Source organism: Hylobates moloch, unplaced genomic scaffold, assembly GCF_009828535.3.
Source record: "Hylobates moloch isolate HMO894 unplaced genomic scaffold, HMol_V3 SCAFFOLD_18, whole genome shotgun sequence".
NCBI lineage: Eukaryota > Metazoa > Chordata > Mammalia > Primates > Hylobatidae > Hylobates > Hylobates moloch.
In genome coordinates, this window is record NW_026652293.1 from 35,688,555 (window position 1) to 35,714,491 (window position 25,937).

A 25,937-nucleotide genomic window follows, 5' to 3' on the forward strand; every position below is an offset into this window, starting at 1 on the left:
CCATATGAACTTTAAAGTAGTTTTTTCCAATTCTGTGAAGAAAGTCATTGGTAGCTTGATGGGGATGGCATTGAATCTATAAATTACCTTGGGCAGTATGGCCATTTTCATGATATTGATTCTTCCAGCCCATGAGCATGCAAAAATCCTCAATAAAATACTGGCAAACCGAATCCAGCAGCACATCAAAAAGCTTATACACCATGATCAAGTGGGCTTCATCCCTGGGATGCAAGGCTGGTTCAACATACGCAAATCAATAAATGTAATCCAGCATATGAACAGAACCAAAGACAAAAACCACATGATTATCTCAATAGATGCAGAAAAAACCTTTGACAAAATTCAACAACCTTCATACTAAAAACTCTCAATAAATTAGGTATTGATGGGACGTATCTCAAAATAATAAGAGCTATCTATGACAAGCCCACAGCCAATATCATACTGAATGGGCAAAAACTGGAAGCATTCCCTTTGAAAACTGGCACAAGACAGGGATGCCCTCTCTCACCACTCCTATTCAACATAGTGCTGGAAGTTCTGGCCAGGGCAATCAGGCAGGAGAAGGAAATAAAGGGTATTCAATTAGGAAAAGAAGAAGTCAAATTGTCCCTGTTTGCAGATGACATGATTGTATATCTAGGAAACCCCACTGTCTCAGCCCAAAATCTCCTTAAGCTGATTAGCAACTTCAGCAAAGTCTCAGGATACAAAATCAATGTAGAAAAATCACAAGCATTCTTGTACACCAATCACAGACAGAGAGCCAAATCATGAGTGAACTCCCATTCACAATTGCTTCAAAGAGAATAAAATACCTAGGAATCCAACTCACAAGGGATGTGAAGGACCTCTTCAAGGAGAACTGCAAACCACTGCTCAATGAAATAAAAGAGGATACAAACAAATGGAAGAACATTCCAAAAACAAAGAAGATCTAAGAAACTTTTACAACCAAGAGAAGCATAAGGAGGTATGACTGCTAAATGAAATCTGCTATCCTGGATGGAATCCTGAACCAGAAAAAGAACATTCGGTAAAAGCTAAGGAAATTTGGATTTGAAATAAATTACAGATGAGTTAATGATGACATATCAATATTGTTTAATTAATTGTAACAAATGTATCATACTAGCCTAAGATGTTAATACTAGAGAGAACTTGGTGTGGGAATACATAAGAATTCTCTGTACTATCTTTGCCGTCTTTTTGTCGTCTTTTTGTAACTCTAAAACTGCCTTAACATAAAGTTTATTATTTTTAAAATGCCAGAGAAATGATGTTTTTTTTAAAAGTGCCATACTTATCCTGGGGCCTCGTGGCTTACTCCTTAAGCAAATCTTATCCCAGTTTAAGAGGCATAGGCTTGGAGAACCGTAATCATTGAACTATTATCTCAGTTTAGGAAACCACAACAAAACAGCACAAAACAAAATTAATGAAAGGCAATTTGACTAATAAAAGGCATTCAAGTTTCTGCAAAGATGGTAGATTAGCAAGGGTCCTGTCTCCCTTCCACAAATCATCCCTAAAGAACCCATAGAGCTTTGTTGTCCAAAAAGACAGCCACTGGCCACTTGCAGCCATTTAAATTTAAATTAATCAAAATTAAATACAATTTAAAATTCAGTTGCTGAGTCACACTAGGCACATTTCAAGTGCTTAATAACCAGGTGTGGCTAGTTGCTACCATATTGGACAATGCAGATATAAACCATTTTCATCATTACAGAAACTTCTATTGGCAGCATTGCTGAGGAAATGTGGAATCCATGATATGAGGAAAACATAAAAACTGTCTGGAGAAAGACAACTGTTTTGTTCTAGAGTATGTTGCAATGGGAAAGGGTAGCTGCAGCCTAGGCCAAAGGGCTGTTGACTACAGCTCTGAGAGGACAAATCAAAGAAAAAGAAAAGCTACTTAAATTCTGCTCATAGCTGGCCCTACCACAAACATAGGAACATCACTGCCTGTCCCTCACTGTAGAAGTTTGCAGGTATCTGGAACAGTACCCGTGGAGATAAAACCAAAAATATGAGAAAAATAATCTGTCAGGCAAGACTGTTGTTTCTTATTCAGCAGTGCCCCCTTCCGCGGTGGGTTCAACCACCCACTCAATCTCTCAGAATACAGGTCCTGAATTCCCCGGGAGGTGGAGATATGTATGAAGTGTTCAGAATACAATAAATGGCTCATAAATGTCTGTCAGTTCTAATGATAACTTTAAGTTGGAAATATTAAAATGTGTTGAAGGAATTGTTTGCTAGAAAAAGAAAAGAGAGCAATAACAAAATAAACTAAATTTGTTAAAGAGAGCAATAATAAAAGAAATGAAATAAGATAAAAGAATACAAAATTTTTTTAAGAAATATTGAAATGGAAGAGTTAAGAAATTGCATTGATTATTAACCAAATGAAATTATAGAGTAATTGGATTTAGAAACCAAATGAACATAAATTCTTATATACCACAACTTTTACATAGGCTTTGTTCTTATATCCGGAAACCATTTTCAAACATGTGCTCATTCAACCTTGGGTATTAAACTTACAATTCACATTTGGAGTGACAGAAATACTATTTGACTTCATGTGTTGTATTCCCAAGTCAATCTTAAATTTGGCATTTACTGACCAAATAAACTATTCACTTGAAATAGAAATCAGTTCATTTGGGAGAGGATGCTTTGAAAATTACTAGGCTAAACAGCCGTCATATATGGGAATATCCATTGTTTATACGCCATCACATAAATGGAAAACTCTGTCATGTGTTTGATGCCCTTGCGGTGTGTGAGGAAGGTGACATTTACATTGTTCAGGATTAAATATGAATACAATTTTTAGACTCCAAGAAACACTGCCTGTCATCTAGTTCAATATCACATTTACACAGATGAGAAAACTGAGGCCCAAAGAGTCTAAGTAACTTTGCCAAAATAGTACTGACGTAACTACAATATGTGAAGCTGAGAAGAGAATGAAAGTCTCCTAACACTGTGCCAGTGCTTCAGCCACTGTACATCTTAGCTCTCTTTAAATACATCTCATAAATAAAATGAAAATACAGGATTGTTGAGCTTTCCAAAGATTAATAACAGGATTATGGACCATGAAGTAAATTTTTTAAGAGTACAAAAATACAATTTAAGAATAACATTAAAATTGGGAATACCTTCCAAAGTAAAGTGACATTTTTCTCCTTTTTCATAGTATCTCCATTAATTATTCCCCAAAATTCAGGTCCTCTCATAGGAACTGCAAAATGACAAATTGTGTATATGTTTTTGAAGGAATATTTTTCAGCCGTGTTTGAAGCACACACTTACGCACTTTCAAAACACATTTACAAAATCTCTGCAGACCTTTTATATCCATGACAACTGTGTAGGCTGGATTGCTCCAATTACTCCAATATCCCAGTCCATCTAGCCTCTTACAGCGCACCTGAACAGCATAGACTGCACACAAGTCTGGAACTGGGAGACTGACAGATTTTGATTTTGCATCATAAACCTCATACATCTGTAAAATAAGTCAAAGCATTAGATTGATCATTACCAACACACATGTATCTAAAGGGCCCTGAAGTACATTTTATTTTAAACCTTAACACTATTCCAAAATTAAGAGAACTGAGTCTGTGTTTCCTGCCTTCAGAAATAGTCACAATTAGGCTTGGATTGTAAACTCCTTCAAGTCAAGGATTTTCTTATTTATCTTGTCACTCCCTTGCTGATGATGACGAGATTTTGGACTGGTTTACTTGCAACCTTGTTTCTCAAACACTCTCTTACCCTACTACTAAACCCTGTCCACTAATCCTCTACCCACAAAGACGTTTTAAGAATTTAAAAAGAATTTAAACGTATTGGTTAGATAGGACCTACTGTAGCAACTCGCTGATATTCAGTATCCTTCAATAGCAGCTAAACTGTCACATTTGTTTTAGTTGATCTCATTGTGATCTAATGATAAAATAAGTGTTTCTGATATTTCTGGGTCTTTGCAGGCTGCCATCACAAAGCTGATGCGGAATGCCATCATAGGCACGCTTGCCACTACGGGAATGACTCTGTTTGAAAAGCAGCTTCTTCCAAAATGCATTCCATTAAACATGTGTGTACTAAAAGATATGAACAGATGTTAGAGAACCAACAGTTCCTTGGAAAAATTAGTTTGGGGAACATGAGATGAAATAAGGTCACAAATTTTTCTTTAATGAAGGACCTCACCAAACCTTGAATATGTAATATGTATACCGTGACTACACAAGGAAGATACAGTGATACAGGGTTGCCTAAACTGATTTAGCCATTTAATCTTTTTCCAAGGAACATAATATGCAACTGATGTTCTGTAAAACACACTTCAGGGAGTGATGGATTTCAAGAAACTTTGTTCTTTAAAAAAGTTAGACTTAGATAAATCTATTTAATGAAAATAGCTACAGAATACAGGAGAATGTACTTTTATGCCAATAAAATTAATCTAATGCAATTAAACTCTTAAATATTATAAAAATAGCATTTAATGAGGAAAGCTGAAGTTCTAAGTAAAAGGTACCTTCCATTGTACTTCTTTTCCACTTAAAGCATAGCGAATCTGGAATTGAAGGTTATTCTCTGGAAAGACTGGCTTTTCCCAAGATATTTTCAATAATCCAATGTTTATAGTAATTTCTGCTTTCACACTGGATGGAGGCAGTGGCTTCACTAGAAATTTTTACAACAGTATTAACTGATGGTAATTTAAATAGTAATAATGCCTAAAAACATTGTGTTATATTTTCATACATCTGTATTCACCAAGTAATATCTTCTTCATAACTTTCTCACTCATTATCTCATTTGTTTCCTTATTACTTTATGTGACATATTAAAAGAGGGATTTATCTCTCTTTTGCAAATATAGACTTGACTGAAAAAAGTCAATACATTATTCATGTTACTCTGAAAGCTAGTAGTAGTACCTGATTAGAAATTGAACCATTGGCTCTGCAAGCAAAAGATAATATACTGATCCTGGCTAACACAATGAAACCCCGTCTCTACTAGAAATATAAAAAATTAGCCGGGCGTGGTGGCGGGCGCCTGTAGTGCCAGCTACTCAGGAGGCTGAGGCAGGAGAATGGTGTGAACCCGGGAGGTGAAGCTTGCAGTGAGCCGAGATTGCGCCACTGCACTCCAGCCTGGGCGACAAAAAAAAAAAAAATATATATATATATATATATATACCATCTGAAACATCTAAAATCATAAAAATGTTCTCATTGAATTTAATTAAAGGCACCCATGGACTGCATCAATTTCCACATGTGTGAATGTGAAACTCCTACGCTGCTGTATATCATTAAATATTTCCAGGTCAAGGTCAGAGATAGTCTCTCAGAGCAAAGCCTTGGTTTTCTATAATCTGAGGAAAACAGGCTTTTAATAGGCAGTAATAGAGGCAAAGGTGATCTGAATAGCAAGGGATTTTTAAAATAGATTCGTATATACACATAACAAGTCATGTTTAAAGGCAAAATGTAAAAATCACAGAAATGCAAAGAAAAAAGTTATCTTCCCTGTTTTCCTATCACCTTTTTATGATGCTGCTTTCAGAGCTAAAGTAAAAACTTTACCTTAGGCTTAGATTCACTACATAAGTTTTCCCCAAGTTCTTAATTTTTAACTTTGAGGGCCACTCTTCCTGACAATAAAAGGCAATGTGGAAATGTGGCATTTTTTTTTTTTTATTATACTTTAGGTTTTAGGGTACATGTGCACAATGTGCAGGTTTGTTACATATGTATCCATGTGCCATGTTGATTTCCTGCACCCATTAGCTCGTCATTTAGCATTAGGTATATCTCCTAATGCTGTCCCTCCCCCCTCCCCCACCCCACAACAGTACCCGCAATGTGATGTTCCCCTTCCTGTGTCCATGAGTTCTCATTGTTCAATTCCCACCTATGAGTGAGAACATGCGGTGTTTGGTTTTTATGCTTGGGCTTTCAGGCTTTTAGTTTAAAATATGCCACATTTTCATTTTGGAAATGTGGCATATTTTAAACTAAAAGCCTGAAAGCCCAAGCATAACAGTGCGTCTCTGAAGCCCTAACTCTGTTATGACTCCAAGCATCAACTTTATGATGCGTACTACATTTACATAGTCATGCCTTGATTATCTGCACTAAGACTGGAAGATTCCATGTAGAGGACATAAATTCAGTTGGTATGCCAAAACAGTTGTTAAAAATGTTAAGTACATCCACGCCAACTGGTAAAGAGCTGCTCTCCTGAGGGATACCTCCTCCAGAACTGCTCAGGTTGGATGCCCTCCACACCTGCCCATGGCCCAGAACCTAAAAGATCAATGCCTGGTAGAGCAGAGGCCTCTGGGATTGCAGCTGGGATGGCCCTCCTCTTGGTCATTATTTTGACAGCCACCCCTGCCAGTGGACAATCTAAAGTGAGAGATGGCCCTTGGCTAGAGTATGCAGGAAATAACTGCAGTAGCAAAAAGGGAAGCTGAAGGGCTAATATATGAAACCATCCAACCAACCAACCACCACCAACAAAAAGAAACCTAAATAACCCAAACCATAACTAAGGCCAAATGTAGACACTCTGTGTAAGAAAAATTAAGAGAGAAGTGACGATAGAGTTCCAGGGTTTACCTTCTTGATTTATTTCCCCATGTCTTATAAATCATACTACTGTTATGATTCACAGGGAAAACTTAATACCTGGATTGGCACAATATGGGTGTTTATTATTTTCTTGCTCCAAGTCTCACTTGCCAAAAACCAACACTGTGTAAAGGTACAGTCTCCCTTTCATACGGTATTTTAAAATCATTTTTAAGCAATCAACAATAATACTTTTGACTGTTGATAACAAAAATACCTAAACTTTTTCCTTCATGTGAAGTTTATCATGATTATTCAATTCTTCATAGAACAAAAAGGCATTCTCCACCAACCCAGGAAGATGATATATACTGTATTTCACCTCTTGATAATTTCTTGTCAGGAAAGGAAGTATCAATATTCAAGAGACTGTAAGAGGTTAAATCTGTGTTTGCAATTAACTGAATCACATGAATCACATCCTTTCTGCAGACTGGCAGTGAATATCCAGTCTGCAGAAAGGATATGCTTGAAGTTCAATAGTTTACGCGATTCCCTCAATACCCATGCTGGGAAGGTATGAGGAGCTGTCTACATTTTATGGATGACAAAACAGACACAGCGTGCCTATGTGGCTAGTCCGGATTTAAAGGCTAGTAATAAGTGGAGATGGCATTTGGATCCCAACGTTGAGTTACTTCCTAGTACTAAGTAGGCAATATAAGCCCAACCTAAACTCGTTATTTTAGTTTTGAAAAGGATAACACCATAGGTTATTCATGTAACATATGTTACTGAATCCAGGCTTCATTTGTCATATCTTATAAGTGAGTGTGTTATTATCCGTGCATGTTTGGGGGAGTGTAGGAGGGTTCCTTGCTATATTCTAGGACATTAAGTATCACTGCAGTAAAAATCACTTAAAATGGAATTAAACAGTGGGGAGAGAATTCACTGGGAATTTACATTGAAAAAGAAATCTTATAATTAAGACAATCTTATCCTGTATCTTTTGGATATAGGTTTTCATTCAAATGTGTATTAATTAATTGAAAAATAATGACTCAAATATTGATTTTTGACAATCCCCCAACAAAATAGTGTATATTAATATTTTTATGGAACATTATTCTAACATGTTTCCTACTGAGGAATATTTTATTTGAGGTGAAAATTCACTGAAAATCCCATTTTTGTTTTTCTTTTTAGACATCTTATATTGAAAACAAGCATTTAGAAAATATTTACAAAAGCTTCCTTAGTTATACATATGTAACAGCACCAAAAGATATTTTTGCATTCCTGTTGCACAATCATTTCTCAGAGATTTCACAATGAACAGGAAAGAATATATCACATTTTCCAAGGGCTCTCATAATATCTTTGAAATCAAAAGCTTTTTTGAAAAGAATGTTTAAAATATAATGTATGTCATTGTTGTCTATTTCCTCCACTTCAATTTAGCTATTTTAAATGCTTCTGTGCCCTATACAGCCTCACAAATTAAAGGCTTGAGTTATGAGTACTCAGATTATCGAGACCCTCAGGATATTCAAATTAAACCTTTGGATTAAAAATATTGCATGTTTTCATAACTACATTGGAACAAAAACATAAAATAATGCCTTATTTAGAAAAACATTACTAAAAGTCATTCATAAGGACCCATGTATTTCATCTAATAGTGTGCAGAAAATATTCCTATTGCTAAAAATTGTCTGCTATAAATAATTTGAAATTAATTCAAAACTGTAAAACTTCCTAAGGCTGATTTTCTCAATACCACTGTAAACAGGAACAATTTTTTTTCAAAATCTAATGTGATCAGAAAATGGCAAAATATAACATTAAATCTGCATCAATCTGCATACAAATCTGCTAACACAAATGAAGACACAACACAGCTTGACATACCCACAGAATCAGGAAGGACACATGTTGGTGGAGAGTCAAGTGAACCTAGAGAGTGATTGATCCTAATCCACATTGTATAGCCAGATAATAGGAAGATTGGCTGGAAAACGCATTCATAGAAACCATCCCTCTGCAAATAGCAATCTTTGGGCTCAGATATGGGATGAATAGATGGAATGTCAGAACAGTAAAGGCTGCTCCTTTAAAAGACACAAAAATAGTCAATTAGTGTACATTAATAAAAGCAACAAGAAGATATCTGAGAATTCTGATTTGTTATTTAAAACAGCAGTCCCCAACCTTTTTGGCACCAGGGACTGGTTTTATGGAAGACAATTTTTCCACAAATGGGGGATAGGAGATGGTTCAGGATTTCGGGATGAAACTGTTCCACTTCAGATCACCAGGCATTAGATTCTCATAAGGAGCACATGCCCAGTTCACAATAGGGTTCTGCTGCTCTAAGAATCTAATGCCGCTGCTGATCTGACAGGAGGTGGAGCGCACCTGGTAATGCTGCTCTCTCACCTCCTGCTTTGTGGCCGGGTTCCTAAGAGGCCACAGACAGGTACTGGTCCGTGGCCCGGGGACTGGAGACCCCAAGTTTAAAAGACAGGCAGGAGGCCCAGTGCGGTGGCTCATGCCTGTAATCCCAGCACTTTGGGAGGCTGAGGCGGGCTGATCACTTGAGCCCAGGAGTTCCAGACCAGCCTGGGCAACATGGTGAAACCCTGTCTCTACAAATGCACATCTGTAGTCCTGGCTACTAGGGAGGCTGAGGCAAGAGAATCGCTTGAACCTGAGAGGCGGAGGTTGCAGTGAACGGAGATGGTACCACTGCACTGCAGCCTGGGCGACAGAGGGAGAATGTCTCAAAAATAAAATAAAATTAAATTAAATTAAATGAAGTACAGACAATTTCACTCCATCTAAAAAAAAGACGTTCTTATTAGAAAGGAATTTTTTAATTTTTCCCAATTCTATATTGTCTTTCCACAGAAACTGACAGTAACTCTTATTAAATATTTCATTAGACACTAAGCAGGGATGCAAATGAAATAAATACTCTAAAAAGAAGAAAATGATCCAGTTAGAGACAGAACCTACAATAATTTGAAAATTAAACAAACATTATATATTAGTGATAGAATATTTAAAATATAGATGAAAGTAGTCACGGAGCATTCCTGAGATGGCAAGGCAGGCAAATTCCTCACACTTCGAAGAAAGAATTAAATTTCACCACAAATGAGTGGTGAATATAATTTTCTAGTTTAAATTAATAGAAATTAATATAATACCAATTTCAGATATGTATGTGAATTATATAACCATGTATATTCCTCCTTTTCTCAGAGAAGAAAATTTTAAAAAAAATTTTATAAGTGAGTCCCAGCCAACACTCCACCTCAGAACCCATAAAGCAGGGGTGTCCAATCTTTTGGCTTCCCTAGGCCACACTGGAAGAAGAACTGTCTTGGGCCACACATAAAATATACTAACGACAGCAGATGAACCAAAAAAAAAAAAAAAGTTGCAAAAAAAAATCTCATAATGTTTTCAGACAGTTTATGAATTTGTGTTGGGCCGCATTCAAAGCTATCCTCGTCCACATGGGGCCCCAGGCCATGGGTTGGACAAACTTGCCATAAAGTCTTTTTCCTCTTCTTTGAAATAACTTCTTGGGCCAATGCTTGCTCTGAATACTATATTTAAATGGCTAAAGTAGCAATTACTCTTTCCAAAGAGATAGGAGTGAGGAAGTTAGAAGAAGCTAAAAAATCTATATTCTTCTGTCATTTTCTATTTTCTATACCACTTCTTTTTCTTGTCTTCTCAAAATTACAATCATGAATATGTGTGTGTGTGTGTGTGTGTGTGTGTGTGTGTGTGTGTGTGAATAAATGGTGCATGGGCAAAAATGAAAATGAGGAGTGAGGGGTCATCTGGGGGTAGAAAATAAGAACAAAGTAGAAGCACAGTACTAGTACACTTGGAATCGAAAAGTTGGCATCATTATCGTGACAGCAAAAACCATATATTGAATATTTACAAGGAGAAATTATATCATATGATTATAATTAGGTGAAATATGTCATTAACTCTCACAGAAACACTGTAAGTCATATTATTCTCTCTGTTTTACAGACAAGGAAATTGAGGCTTAGGGAAGTTAAGAAACTCACCCAAGTAAATGTAGTCTCATAGTTATTCTGTAAATGTTAATAAGAGAAACGAGGCATGGGGCTTAATATAATAGTTTTCCACAAACACCTTTTCTAATGTGAAAATGCCATGAAAAGAACGTAAAGACAGATTATAAAAGTAAAATTTCATATCATGAACATTCTACTGATTTTAAAATACTCATATTAGGTAGGATGAAGGCAGCTATTTGAGAAATGTATGAATTGCCACATTTTTTTCCTAATACTACATAAGAAGAGACTGGCAGCATTAGGAATGCACTTCAGATCACAGTATTTGAGAGAAGGAATTTATTTTTCTAGTTGAAAATTTATATTTTAAGAATAAATGAGCATGTTATACAAATTGAAAGTCTCCACTACAAATAAAAATACAAATTGGGACACAGTGTTTAACAGCAGTATATTTACTTGAATACTACTATGGGATATTTTTAAAAATAAAAATCTATCATCTAATCAAGAGTGGTTATCATTTTAGATAAAATGATTTTAGAGAGAAAGGGACCACTATAAAACAATGCCTTGAATTCTTTTTAAAACATAGAAGAGTAAAAATAACCAAGCACAAATTACTTCTCATTAGAACACATTACCCTTTATTAACCATAAGTATTTATTTCCTAAATAATCTCACTTAGTCCTAAAAACCATTCATATTATCTCTTATAATCTGTTTCTACCTCTTTTTTCCAAACATTAATCTTTAGCCAAATGATATGAAACTTTTATAATCTTTCACATTCTCCTCTAGTCAACTAAGTCAAATTAAAATACATATAAACTACATTTCCTTGCATTTCATTCAAGAGTTAAAATACAAATTTTTCAGAATTGATTGATTTTCAGAAAAGATCATTTGAAGTAAAAACAAATTACAATTTTTTTAACCTCAGGTGTGAATATTTTTTCAAGAATCACCAATTTACATAATCCCTCAAAAATTTCCTGATTAATTATATTATACTTTCCTCTTTTGGGAAGCAAATAATCTGTAAGACTACTGTTGTAATATTTCTACAGAAAATTTTTATCTCACCATGCCCATAGAAAAACAAAACGGCAAAAATAATACGCACCTATGATACCTCAGTTGCAAAGTACTTCCCACAAGTGACTGGATTGTATTGGTTGACCATCTGCAAGTCATTTTAGTTAAGTACCCATCAGTTTCACATGAGATATTGATATTGACATCTATTTGAAACACATTAAAATATTAATATAAAGCAAAAACTCCAAAAAATTCAATGAAAAAAAATTTTTCTTACATCTTTAACAGGACTCTAATATAAGGAGGGTCCATAATGAAAATTTAAATGTGGAACAAAATGAACAAAACCTCCATTTCTTACCAATCGCATATAATTCAGCATAGCGATGATGGCATTCATGTTCATTGCAGCAGTACACGGCATCATAGGTAAACTTTCCTCGAGGTTTGGTTTCATTCAGATTGAAAAAAGTAACTTTACTAACATGATCATTCACAACATCATACTGGCTTTGAGGAATTTTCTCAGCTAAATTCATCCACCAAACAATCTTTTTTGAGGAAACAATCTTGTTTTCATTCTTATAGATGCAGTGAAAAGAAACATTAGACCCAACACTTGTCAGAATTTTAGGTGGAAAGTATATGACATCTGTAATGAGGGAAGAAAGGATATCAGATGAAGACAAAACATTCTGTAAGTAATTTGTACCACATCGAAAAATATTCACAACACATTCCAGAGTTACACTGCCAAAAATAAAATGAGTGTACTAAACACTGGATAATGCTGAAATTGCCTGTTTGTGTACAGTTACCTAGTGTCCCGAGTGCTCTCATTCTAAAGTGAGCTGAGCTTCCATGAATGTCCTCACTAATCTTCTAAACAGAGAGGCTTATTCATCATAAAATATGTTTTAGCCAGTAATTGTCACTTGCTAACTGATAGGCAGGAAAGTAACTAAAACAAAACATAGTTTAATTCTACAATGACATATTTTCCACCAGACCCTGCTTTGGGAATCAGTGAAACCTAGGACAAGTTCTTAAAACAAATCACTATGAAGCAAAATTCTGAAGTAAAAATGATTGCCGCTATTGTCTTGTTTGGATACATAAAAATTTCAAGTAAGTAGGTAAAGATATGAGATATAAGTAAAAAAATAGGAATGTCATACGAATGATAATGCAGCAATATACAAAGCAGAGAAAATGGTAAGTACTGGTTTGTACTATCATTTTGAGTTATTTAATGCCAATATCCTATGGATGAGGGCAAAGGAAGCAATATTTTCCTAAAACATGATTTTTTTAATGCCTACACATGATTCTATACTATTTTTAAAGTCCTCTATTGTTGTAAACTTCATTTGCCTATCATATTCAAAGACACACAAGATACAAGTAAATGATGGTTTACATAGGAAGAAATTATTTCCACCACAGTGCACTGCAAAAACATCAGTACATTTCAGTTGTAAAGTTAAGGTAAACCATTTTCTGCTGATAGACTATGAAAATTTGTTTTCACACATATCTTGGGATTACCCTTAAAAACAGAAACAAAAATATGCTAATTGGTTTTTATTCAGTTTTCTTTATTCTGTAGCAGCATGGTAAACGTCAATGTTTATATACTTACAATTCATTCAAAACATTTGTGTTTTGTATGTCCATAATCAAATAGAAACAGGAAAAAACTTAGTAGCATAAAATTACTGCACAGAAGCCAGACCATTACATTTATGAGCATGACTGAGTATAATCCTAGCCGGGGTGGCACTCAAGCTTCACTTGTACATTACTTACTGTGGACAAGTACCTAGTACATTAACCTATCTTAACCTACCTTCAGTATGCGCCACAACCTCCTTACTCAACTGCCTCAAAAGTCTCAGAATAATTCTTATTTAAAAATAAAAAGTATAATTGAGTTTTCATGGATTAAGCTGAAGTTTTTCATTTTAAAGATGATAAGAAAATTCAAAGCATTTCACTCTGAAATCAAATATATATAGTAAGGCTTAATTGAAAAATAAGATTAAAGTCATAGTATTTTTACATGATTAGATGCTAAAATATTAGCTTAAAAATAAGAAAACTAAGTTAATAAAAACTTGACAATTTGTGAAATTTACACTGGATAAATTTATTGAAATTGAGATGAGATTGAATATTTAATTTGCAAAACATTAATAATACAGATACACATTTTATCTGCATATGACATACTATGCAATTTTTAATTTGCAGAATAAGAAAACAATAATGATTTTCTTCACATGACCAATGTTAATTATTTCATTTCATTATTTAATTTTATATGGATATTTCATATCCATGTAAAACATCCCTATTTTACAGATAAGGAAATTAAGGCATAGAACGGTTAAGAAACTTTCCAAATAAGTGGTGGGGCCAGAACTTCTATAAACTTCTGTTGGACTCCAAAGTCAATGTCTTAAACTACTATTGCTACTTGCCTTTTGACGAATCAATGCTTTTAAAATAGTAAGCAATCAATAAGTAAACTTGTTAAATGGATTGATATTTGCATGGTACGTGTTATCTCTGCACAGGCCATAATCAATCTCAATAAGTCTGAACAAGAAAAATTTTGCCCTTTTGACAGATGGGACAACCAGCCAAAGGACTATTGTCTTTCTATAGTCATAACTTTGCATGTAACAGGTCTAGGACTATTCCAAGCCTCTGGAGCCTCTATGCAAAACTTTGCACATCAGCTGCATGAACAAGTTGTGAATAAACTGTAGATGTTCCGATGCTAAAGATAACCTTTAAAATACGAACACTGGTACTGAAAACTCTCAAAAGCAAGCATCTGGAGTAAAAATAATTCATTTATTATATAATATAAAGTAAAACATTAATATTTGAATTTTATGTCAAATAAATATGCTTGGTTTTAAAATGTAAAGTAAGGAATTATCAATACAAATGGCTTTCTGAGTTTGTTAATTTGGAGCTGTTATATTAATTTTTTCTTTTTAATAAGAAAAGCGATCTTACAATATACTGCAATAGAAACACACAAGCCTAGAGGCTCTGACAGAATTTTAATTCACAAATTGGCCTGTTCAAAGTTTAAACAAGGAAGTTGATATTGTGTTCCTCCTTTCATTTTAAGGCCTCAAAATGTAAGATGTTTATAATATACAAAGACAAGTTCAGGAAATATATTTCCCTCCCAGTAGAAGTGGCTATTACATAACCTACCGTGTGTGGTAAAGACATGAGGAGTACTCCAGTCACTCCAGATTCCTAGGCCATCCAATCTCTTGCCCCTCACCTGAACCTCATACGAAGACCCAGGAAGTATACTGTCTACCAGCACGGATGTAGCTGAGACAATCTTGTCAGCCTGTTAAATATTATATTAAAATATCAGAACATCAAGCTGATGTAGAACCTTCACTAAAAGTGATGATAAGCTAATCTCATCAAATTTCAAAGAATTACTATCTTACACAGTAGTTATCTGGCCACAGTGGAATTAAAACAAACATCAATAACCAAAAAAATGTTTGCACATTAGTCAATAAAATTTTAAATAGCCCATGGGTGCAAGAAAAAAATCATAATGATAATTAGCAAATACTGTTAACTGAATCATGATGAATAAATGACCTTTAGAATTTTAAGAAATGCAGCTAAAATCTGTGGAAAGCTTTAAGCCACTATTGACACCTACAACACACACCTGGTAGAAAATGCTGTGCAGGGGTAGAAAAAGAACTACAAGTGTCCCTGTACAGAAGGGCGTGAAAAGTCTTAAGAACCTGAGCCTGCTCAGGCATGGTGGCTCATGCCTGTAATCCCAACACTTTGGGAGACCGAAGTGGGTAGACCACTTGATCCCAGGAGTTCAAGACCAGCCTGGGCAACATAGTGATACCTCATCTCTTAAAAAAAAAAAAAAAAAAAAAGAGGCAGGAGGATCACTTGAGCCTGGGAGATCAAAATTCAGCTTCCCAAAAATGTACTCCAAAGTTAATAAACTCTCTGCCTGTAACGACTGCTTTTGGGGTAGGGGGAGCATGTCACAGACTAAAAATTATGAAAAGCATCAGGAATGCATAAAACAATATCAGATATTAATAACTCCTATTTAAAATCCTCAAGTTTACAGATTATCTCCAGTTTACAGATGAGAAAGCTGAAACCCACAGAAGCCTTAACTCTGTTTTCTCCATACGTGACACTGAGGATTCCCATCGTTCTCCTTGTGAAAATAAAATGTTTTAAATTTTTTTGCCAGTTCTAAAAAGACTGATTTTTACTTCTGAATTATATGAAACTTAGTTTCACAAAGTAAAGTGCCAAAAGTATTCACATGGCCCAAGAGGCCATTCACTGGGCTCCACGTTCTCCTCCCCTACTGGCCTCTGACTTCAACCACTACTGCTGTCACCTTCACTGCCCTCAGCCACAACATCCTTTGCATTGCTGTTCTCCCTGTTTAGAACTCAACTACCCAGATATCTACACCACTATCTCCTTCACATCCTTGCTCAAATGTCACCCTCCCCAACCTCCATTTATTATTGCAACCTTCCATTCCCTACCAGCACCCCCAGATTCCTCTTATCCTGTCCTGCTATCTGTGTATCCTGATGCAAGCAGAACAGTTCCAGGCATGTAGCAGGTGTTCAATAAATACTTACGGAATGAACTGTTAAAGAAAAAGAGAAAGGAAGTAAGGAAGACTTTATTTGGAATCATCACAATAGGTATATGGAGCACTGCAATGGGGTCTTGTAGTGGGTTGGGGTATGTGGGCTAAGTCCAAATACAGCATGGACAACAGGGAAGTTATAGCCAAGAAGCAGGGAGTAGATAGAAAATTACTAAGCAAAAACATCATGGTAAGAGGGATTCTGGCTAAACTGACCTAACAGAATTCTTGCTGAAGACAGGCCATGGTGATCAAACATCATTTGGGGAATGGTGGAGGATGAGAAATCTGATCAAATATTCATCAGATATCCAGGGTGGGGGGTTTCCTGCTAAAATGACCTAGCAGAGTTCTTTGCTAAAACTGGATTTTACAGGAATGTGCACAGATGGGGCTAGCAGAAGATTCAGAAGCTCAACTAATGATTAGCCAAGCAAAAATCTTTCTGTTGCCACATTCAGAAAAACATTCAAATAGATTGAGCAATTAAAAAAAGATGAAATCAGTGGTCTGTTGGTGGAAAATAATTGTAATTATGAATTCAAGTTTCTGTACTAGATTTCCTATAGCCATATATATACATACATATATCTATCTATATATGATATATAATATGAAATATTGAATTATAATTCATTCTGCTTTAGAAGAAATGTATATATTTAGTACGCAGAGAGTAATTGCTATGGGAGTTAAGAGGATCTTTATTTACTTCTCAACTTTTCATTTTACTTACTAAAATATACTTACTTCTCTGATAACTGTTGTAGAATTCTCTGAATATTTCACTTGATATTGAAGTGGAAATGGTACCAGTGGTGGGCTGGACCAAGAAATCTTTAAATTACCATCATCTGTGATTTCCATATGCAAACCTAATGGTGGATCAGGCTTCACTTAAGAAAAAAAGAGAATACTTTTAAGTCAAGTAATTTTCATGACAATTATAGCGGAATAAAATAAAGTCAAAATAAATTTTCATCATATCTTGTCTTTCAAGTACTTAAAAGGTGACTTTATCCAAGGACTAATTATAGAACCGAAACAAGCTTGAATACTGGGTCTCGTCCTTGTACCTGCTCATAGCAATCCATGTATATTCATTTCCCTCCCCTTAAGTGGTAAAGACTATGAATCAGTAAATGAGATTATTTTGCTAAATGTGATGTCCCCTTATAAGAATCCCACTTTATTTTTTGTTTTTTTGGTTTAAAATGTCAGTTTTACTCAACTATTTATAGGACAGTTCTTACATATCATTGAATCAATAAGCACTATTCCCAAAAGCTTGGAAATAATGTTACGGTGAAATATTGGTTATGTAAAAATCTTATTTAATGTACTAATTACTATTTAGAAAAGAGCAAATATAGTAAATATTAAGTAAAAATTAACAATAATTAAAATGGGCTTATGGTCTGAAATATAATAGTACATATTGGTGTGGTGGCATGCACCTGTAGTCCCAGCTACTCGGGAACCTGAGGTGAGAGGATCGGTTGAGCCCAGGAGGTTGAGACTGCAGTGAGCCATGATCATGCCACTGTGCTCCAGTGTGGGTGACAGAATAAGATCTTGTCTCAAAAAAAAAAAAAAAAGAAGTATATCTCCCTATTGTAATTTTTAGAGTACTGTTCCTACAGACTAGTATAACTGTTGCCTTTTCACAGCTTTATGCGTAGTTGTTAGAACAGTAATCCTTTCCCACTTAACTTTATTAAACCCAGCATCCTCAAACTTATCTGAAGTCCCCCCCTGAACCTCACCCACTTCAATTATTTTAGTGGTTAAAAAGGAAAAAAGTATTTTGCAGAACACTATTTGGAAATACATAAAACGATCCAAAATTCAGCTTGTCTATTAATTTTAGATCACTATAATCTAGACAAACCTACTCAAATAACTAACAGCATGAATATTCCCATGCAATAAATGCAGCATCGGCAGTCCCTGGCTTGTCATCAGAAGTAGAGATGAAGTTTCTGAGAATATTAAAAATGTTTAATGTTTAAATTTTGAAAGTTTAACACACATTTGGACTTGGATTCCTGATATGTTTAAAACAGAAAGATTGCCAAAGTGATAGAAAATCGATGCATTTTCTTGTTTGTTCATCTCTATATTAGCAAGGTTTTTACAATTAACAGGAATTATTCTTGTATATAGAAATTATCATTAAACTGAAACACTTACTGATTTGAATTTTATTTTCAATAACTAAAGAGCATAAGATAATTTTCACATTCTATATTTTCAAGAATATGGTCACAATTTTCCTCTTTTAGTCAAAATCAATGAGGTTTTACTTTATGTGACATATTATAAATTTCAGTTACTTTAAAGCAGAGACAGCTAAACACAAAAGTCGGGAAACAACAGGTGAAATTTACTGTGTTCCCATGACCAAAGAGAAAACAATATATACCAAAGAAAAGTAAAAACACAATATTACAAGCTATTGTACATTTCCTATCTGCATATTGTAAAAGTTATCAGTATCAAACTGGAGTTATTAATGCAAAACCCTAACACAATGGAGTTGGGAGGCCATGAAGGAGTCCCCTTATGTATGTATGCCTACATTGGAACGACGTAAAGAATTCCTCAAAACCACAGTATTCCGTAAAAACCGCTTGCACAGAGACACTTGCCTAACAACGGCTGTCTCCACCAATGAGCTAATGCCAAACCCTGCAGCAAGGTCTCGTAACCAATAATGTTTGTTCAAAACAGCTTACATGGAGGTCTCCTATATGTCTTTTCAAGCTTCCCCTTTACTCCAATCCCCCGTGGATGTGTCATAGTCATTCCATAGCATGCATGTCTAGAACTGCAATCCCCTACTATTCCCAGATAAACTTTTTGCTTTATAGAGTTGATATCTGTCATAAATTTTAGGTTGACAATATTAATATGCATTATTAGAAATACAAAAATAAACCCAAAGTCAATTTCCTGTTCATCTTACTCTGCCTCTCAGCAGCACTCCACAGATGCTTATTCCCTCCTTCTTGAAATATTTTTTTCACTTGGCTTCTACAACAACATACTCTTTTACTCCTTCATTCTTACTGATAACCCCTCAGTCTTTCTCTTCCTGAACTCTAAACAGGTGATCTCATACAATACTATAAACCTTGATATGCTAACAACTCCCAAATATATCTATCTCCCCTAAACTTTAGACTAATATGTCCAACTTCTTACTCACGTCTCTTAGGTTTCCAATAGACATCTCAAATATAATGTGTCCAAAATAGAGCTCTTGATTTCTGTACACACACCTAGTCTTCCCTGAGTTTCCGTATCTCAGTATCTGGTGTCTCTCTTCACCTAGATGCTCAGGTCTAAATTTAAGGGTTATTCTTGATACCCCTCTGTCCTTCACACTCTACAACTCCATCCACTAGACAGTCCAGTCAGCACCATCTCACAAACAGATCCAAACCAAAACAGTTCTTTACTTCTCCACCCTGGCCTGCAGTATGCTCTGGAGCAGGTAACTCTGAACTCATCCCTTAATACTCTCATATCTCATTCACTCCTAGCACAAAGGTCTTCTGTTTTGTTCCTCAAATTACCAAGTTCATTGTATCTTAGGGATTTTGTGAGTATTGTTCTTCCTGCTTGGAGCACCTTTTGCTCTGGATTTTTGCATGGATATCTCTTCTTCATTCAGTTCAAATGCTATGTCCTAAAGGAGATCTTATTTGATCTACATAGTAGAAACAATAGTCCCTGACACTCTATCACACCAGTTTTATTTTTTTCATGGAACATATAATTTGGGGATATTATCATATCTATTCAAATAGAAGGAAATATTTTCCCCAAAATTATCTCTGCATGAAGACAAAATTAAGAAAGTTTTCAAGTTCTTAAAAATTCCATAGCACTTTCCCTTAACTACTTCATTTTGAAAAACAATGCACTCAATGTTGACTCTAAATGCTTCTAAAAAATCATCACGTAGAATTAGTTTTGAAAAGAAAAGAAAATGATATTGAATAAAGATTTTGTAACTTTTTTCTCTATGGTATAACTTCACGATTGAATTGCTTGTATGCCATTGTAATTATGTTATGGAGATCACAACTATATCCCTACAGGACAAATTATTTGAAAGTCTTAATGTTAAAATATGATGTCATACACAGTTTCAAAAAGTGCTGTATCTCGAGTAACTTAGAAGTAAAGCTTGAGTTGTATGGGAAATTGTATCAGATACTTGGAAAAGTGGCTGTAGTGATGTCAAAACCAATGATGCAAAATCAGACATAAAAGAGTTTGCATATAATTGTTTCAGGAAACATAAGTGGAGAAAAACTGCTAAATTACATATAATTAAATGAAATTAATAAATTAAATACATAGTGCTAACATTTGCCTGTATTATTCACATTTGTAATTGTATATTTAAATTGATAAAAAGAGACTTGCGGGATCTTTGCACAAAGAAAACAGAGTGTTGTCTATTATTTGAAGTTTTTTGTAATCATGTTTGTACAGTAAATTACTCATTTACTCTTTTATCATTGTCTCTGCCTACTATTGTTTGTCGCTGCTCTCTGAGGTAGGAACTGTGTCTAATTTCCCACTCTTTTTCCAGCTCCTAGAACAGTCTCTGACAAACATGAGCCTCTAAGAAATATTTATTGAAGGAATAAATTCAGGTAAGAAACATGCTTCTAATTATTTTCAAAAATAGTTATCTGAGATGTGAAAAAGTGATGTCCAATCAATACACATCCATTACACAGATCCAGGATTTAAAGAAAAGTTTTCAAAACAGAATTTAAGTGACAATGGCAGAGATATACATATTATTGTTAAATCATTCTAGAAGCCACCCTTAATACCCCCAGTACTACATCTACCATCATTAAAGTGTTAAGCAAAGTGAGATAAGCTAGCAAATATTTCTGTAAGCAATTTTTAACCTTTATATATGACTGATGTTTAGACCTATTATCATCATTTTAGTGCATAACTTACCCATATTTATGGGCTGAACTGACATTAGAGGTGACTGGAAAATTACTCCACCAGATGTGATTTTCAAACACATAAGGAGAGTGTCATTGAGTTTGGCTGCTGGCACAGGCACAAGACATTCACAACATTCATGAACACTGCAATTGCAGTGAGCCATCTGAAAACTGCCTTTTTGGGGAACCAGAGGTGAATCTTCTAACACTTCAGGCCTATATTGAAAAATAAGAGCTAAATATTAAAACAGATATGAAAATACTGGATAGGCTTTTAAAGCAGGATACTAAATACAAATTGAAGTAAACTATTTGGGACACCCAGCTTAAAGGTTATCTGAAAAAAAAAAAAAGATACTCTACATTAGAAAAACAAAGATAAAGATTATAGCAGGTTAATCATCAGGAATAACATAAGCAAAAAGATAGTGAAACAAAAGTGAAGTACTAAAATAAAAGAAAAACTGCAATCCTAAAATCCTACACCCAGTGAAAACAGCTTTCAAAATAATGATGAAATAAAGGCTTTTTTTTTTCAGACATACCAAAGCAAAAAGAATTCATCACCACCAGACTTGCACTACAAAAAATGCTAAAAGAAATCCATCAGGCAAAAAAAAAAAAAAAAAATGATAGCAGATAGAAATGTGGTTTCACACAAATACATGAAATTTAACTAAAATGATAAATATTTATTGATTGTTTAAAGCAAAAATAATAGCTCCGTGGTGTGGAGTTTACGACATAGGTAAAAGTAAAATGTATGGCATTAGTACCAAGCTTGGGAGGGGAGAAATTTGTAATGTTCTTACACGAAGTGGTATGATATCACTTAAAGGTATACTATCTCTTGGACTATAATAAATTGAAGGCAAATATCATAAATGCTAAAGTAACCACTAAAATAATAAAACAAGAACATATAATTAATAAGCAACAAAGGATATTAAGTAGAATCATTTAAAAAACCAAAAAGAAGGCATAAAAAGAGGAAAAGGGGAACAAATAATAAAATAGGATAAGAAAAGAAATAAAAAGATTTAAACCTAAACATATCAATTATCACACTAAATGCAAACAGCCTTGACATCCCATTTAGAAGGCAAAGATTATCATGCTGGATTAAGAAGACCCAATTATAAACAACCTATAAGAAATCAATTTTAACTATAAACACAAATAAAAGGAAATGAATGGGAAAAGATATACCATCACAAGATTAGTCAAAAGAAAGTTGTAATGGTTATATTAATGTCAGAGAAAGTAGATTTCAAAGCAGTGAATATTCCACGGGATAAAGATGATCATTTCATAATGAAAAAGGGATCAATTCACCAAGAGGACATAACAATCCAAAACATTTATGTATCCAATAACAGAGTTTCAAAATACATGAAGCAAAAGATTGAGAGAAACTTAAGGAGAAATAGACTAATCCATAATTATTGATTAATTTCAATTCATCATTGATGTAACATTCTTCTCCATTGATATAACAAGTAGACAGAAATTAGTAAGGATAACAACGTGAACAATGCATCAACTGACTTGACCTCCTAGACATTTCAAGAACACTCCATGCAACAACAGCAGAATGCACATTCTTTTCAAAAGCAGTTACCAAGGAAGACCATATTCTGGGCCATAAAACAAGTCTCAATAAATTTTAAAGGATTCCAGTCACACAGAAATAGGATTAATAACAGAAATCAATAACAGAAAGATATTTAGAAAGGCCCTAAATAGTTGGAAACTGAACACACTTCTAAATAATTCCCGAGTCAAAAAACATATCAAAAAAAATTAGAAGGATGTTTAAGTACATGAAAATTAAAATACAACATATTCTTTAAGGTAGGATATTGCTTACAGCAATAATTCCAGGGAAATGTGTTTAACACTAAATATAGGCACTAACTGCCTATATGAGAAAAAAAGAAAAGTCTCAAATCAATGACCTCAGCTTCCGTGTTAACAAACTAGGAGAAAAAAAGACCAAATTAAACCAAAATTTAAAATAGATGAGAAATCATAAATATCAAATCACAATATAATGAAATAAAATACAGAAAAAATAATACACAAAGATCAAGAAAACCAAAAGCTGGTTAAAAGATTTTAAAACATGAAAGAAGCTTTAACCAGACTGTATTAGTCATTCTTATGCTGCTATGAAGAAATACCCAAGACTGGGTAATTTATAAAGGGAAGAGGTTTAATTGAGTCACAGTTCCGCAGGGCTGAGGAGGCCTCAGGAAACTTACAATCATGGTGGAAGGACATGCAAACATGGTGGCAGCAAGGAGAAGTACAGAGTGAAGGTGGGGAAAAGCCCCTTATAAAACCATCAGCTCTCATGAGAACTCACTCATTATCATGGAGGTAACTGCCATAATAGTGAAGAACAGCATGGAGGTAACCACCCCCATGATTACCTCCCACTGGATTCCTCCCATGACACATGGGGATTATGGGAACTACGAGATGAGATTTGGGTGGGAACATGGCCAAACCATATCACAGACTGAGCAGGAAAAACCATAGAAGTCACAAATTAACAATATAAAAACTGAAAGCACAATATTGCTACACAGCCTACAGATATTAAAAGGATCATAAGGAAATATGAATAATTTTATCATATTGAATTTATATTGGATAACTGATGAAACAGAAATTATTTTAAAATATCATTTACAATAACACCAAAAATAGAAATACTTTGGAATGTATTTGACAAAAGATGTTTAGGATCTGTACATTGAAAACTATGAAATGCTGTTGACAGAAATTATTAAGACCTAACTAAAATGAGAGATGTACTGTGCTTATGGGTCAGAAGACTCAATATGGTTAATATGCCAGCTCTCCTCAAATTTATCTACAGATTTAATGCAATGTTACTCACAATCTCAGCAGGTTATTTTATACAAATTGACAAGATGAATCTAAAAATTCATATGGAAATGCAAAGAATCCAGAAGAGCCAAAACAACTTTGAAACTGAAGAACATATTTTGAAGAATAACAATACCTAACTTCAACATGTATCATAAAGCTGCAATAATCAGGCCAATGAAGTATTCATGTAAAAACAAAAAAAGTAAATGAATGGACCAGAATAGAATCTAGAATAGACTAACACTTACATGGACAACTGATTTTCTACAAAGGCACAAAAGCAATTCTGTGGAAAAAGGATAATCTTTCTGATAAATTGTGCTGGAACAATGGAATATCTATATACAATAAAAGAAAAGAACTTTGATCCATACCTCACATCAGATACAAAAATTAATTCCAAATGGATCATAAATCTAAATGTAAAACCTAAAGCTATGAAACTTCTAGAAGAAAACGTAAGTAAAAAATTTTGTGACCTTGGGTTAATTAAAAATTTCTTACATATGACACAAAAAGCATGATCCATAAAAGAACAAATTGATAAATTAGACTCTATCAAAATTGAAAATTTGTTTTTTGTGAAGCACTATGAAAGACAACAAAAAGACAAACCATACACAGAGAACATATTTGCCAATCATCTATCTATCTGATAAAAGATTTGTATCCATAAGGTATATACGACACTCAAAACTAAATAATCATAATACCAACAGCCCAGTTAAAAAGATAGGCACAGTCACTTCACCATATAAATCACAGTTATGGCAAATAAGCACATGAAAAGGTGCTCAACATCATTAGTCACTCAAGAAACACAAACTAAAATCACAATGAGATATCGCTAGCCACATACTAGAATGGTTAAAATTTTTAAAAAAGACCAACTATACCAAGTATTGGTGAAGATGTGGAGCAACTGGAACTCTTATACTGCTGGTGGGAATGCAAAATGATACAATTTTGGAAAATAGTTTGGCACTCTCTTAAGTTGTTAAACATACACCTACCATATGATGTACCCATTCCATGCCCAGGCCTTTATCCAAGAGACATGAAAACATATTTCAAATCTAACACTTGTGACAACTTCATTTGTAACAGTCAAAAACTATAAACAATTTAAATGCCTATCAACAGGTGAATGGATGAACAAATTGCAATATAACCATTTAGTGGAATGCTATTCAGCAATCAAAGTGAATGAAATACTGACATAAACAACATTAATGAATCTCAAGATAATCATGTATATGAAAGCACAACAAAGTACTGTATGATTGCATTTATATAAAGTTCTAAAAAATGCTAGAGTAATAGTAGGCTATGTGCTAGAAATCAGATCAGTCATTCCCTAGGGACAGAGGTGGGGTGGGAGGAGGAAGTACCATGGGTAGGAGCATGAGGGTGGGATTACAAAGGAGCAGGAAGAAATTTTCTAATTGATGATATATTCATTTTCTTTATCACACTGATGGTTTTATGAGTGATTTCTCACATCAATATTTGTGAAATTTATAATTTAAATATGTACAGCTTATTATATATCAACCATACCTCAATAAAACTATTTAGAAAAAGAAAGAAAATCTAGGAAAATTTTTGTAAGCAATA

The 25,937-nt window shown here is 34.3% G+C and overlaps 1 protein-coding gene across 1 annotated transcript in view; it reads right to left on the reverse strand.

Annotated features, from left to right (window-relative positions):
* LEPR (leptin receptor) overlaps nt 1-25,937 on the reverse strand; it is a 97,216-nt gene that overhangs the window by 42,360 nt on the left and 28,919 nt on the right. Inside the window, exons 4-12 of the mRNA XM_032136369.2 lie at nt 21,427-21,635; nt 17,182-17,327; nt 14,973-15,117; nt 12,097-12,387; nt 11,821-11,938; nt 8,535-8,734; nt 4,571-4,719; nt 3,370-3,529; nt 3,180-3,262 (exon numbers count right to left, since the gene is read on the reverse strand). Coding sequence (XP_031992260.1) covers nt 3,180-3,262; nt 3,370-3,529; nt 4,571-4,719; nt 8,535-8,734; nt 11,821-11,938; nt 12,097-12,387; nt 14,973-15,117; nt 17,182-17,327; nt 21,427-21,635 — 1,501 coding nt within the window. The remainder of the gene's footprint in view (nt 1-3,179; nt 3,263-3,369; nt 3,530-4,570; nt 4,720-8,534; nt 8,735-11,820; nt 11,939-12,096; nt 12,388-14,972; nt 15,118-17,181; nt 17,328-21,426; nt 21,636-25,937) is intronic.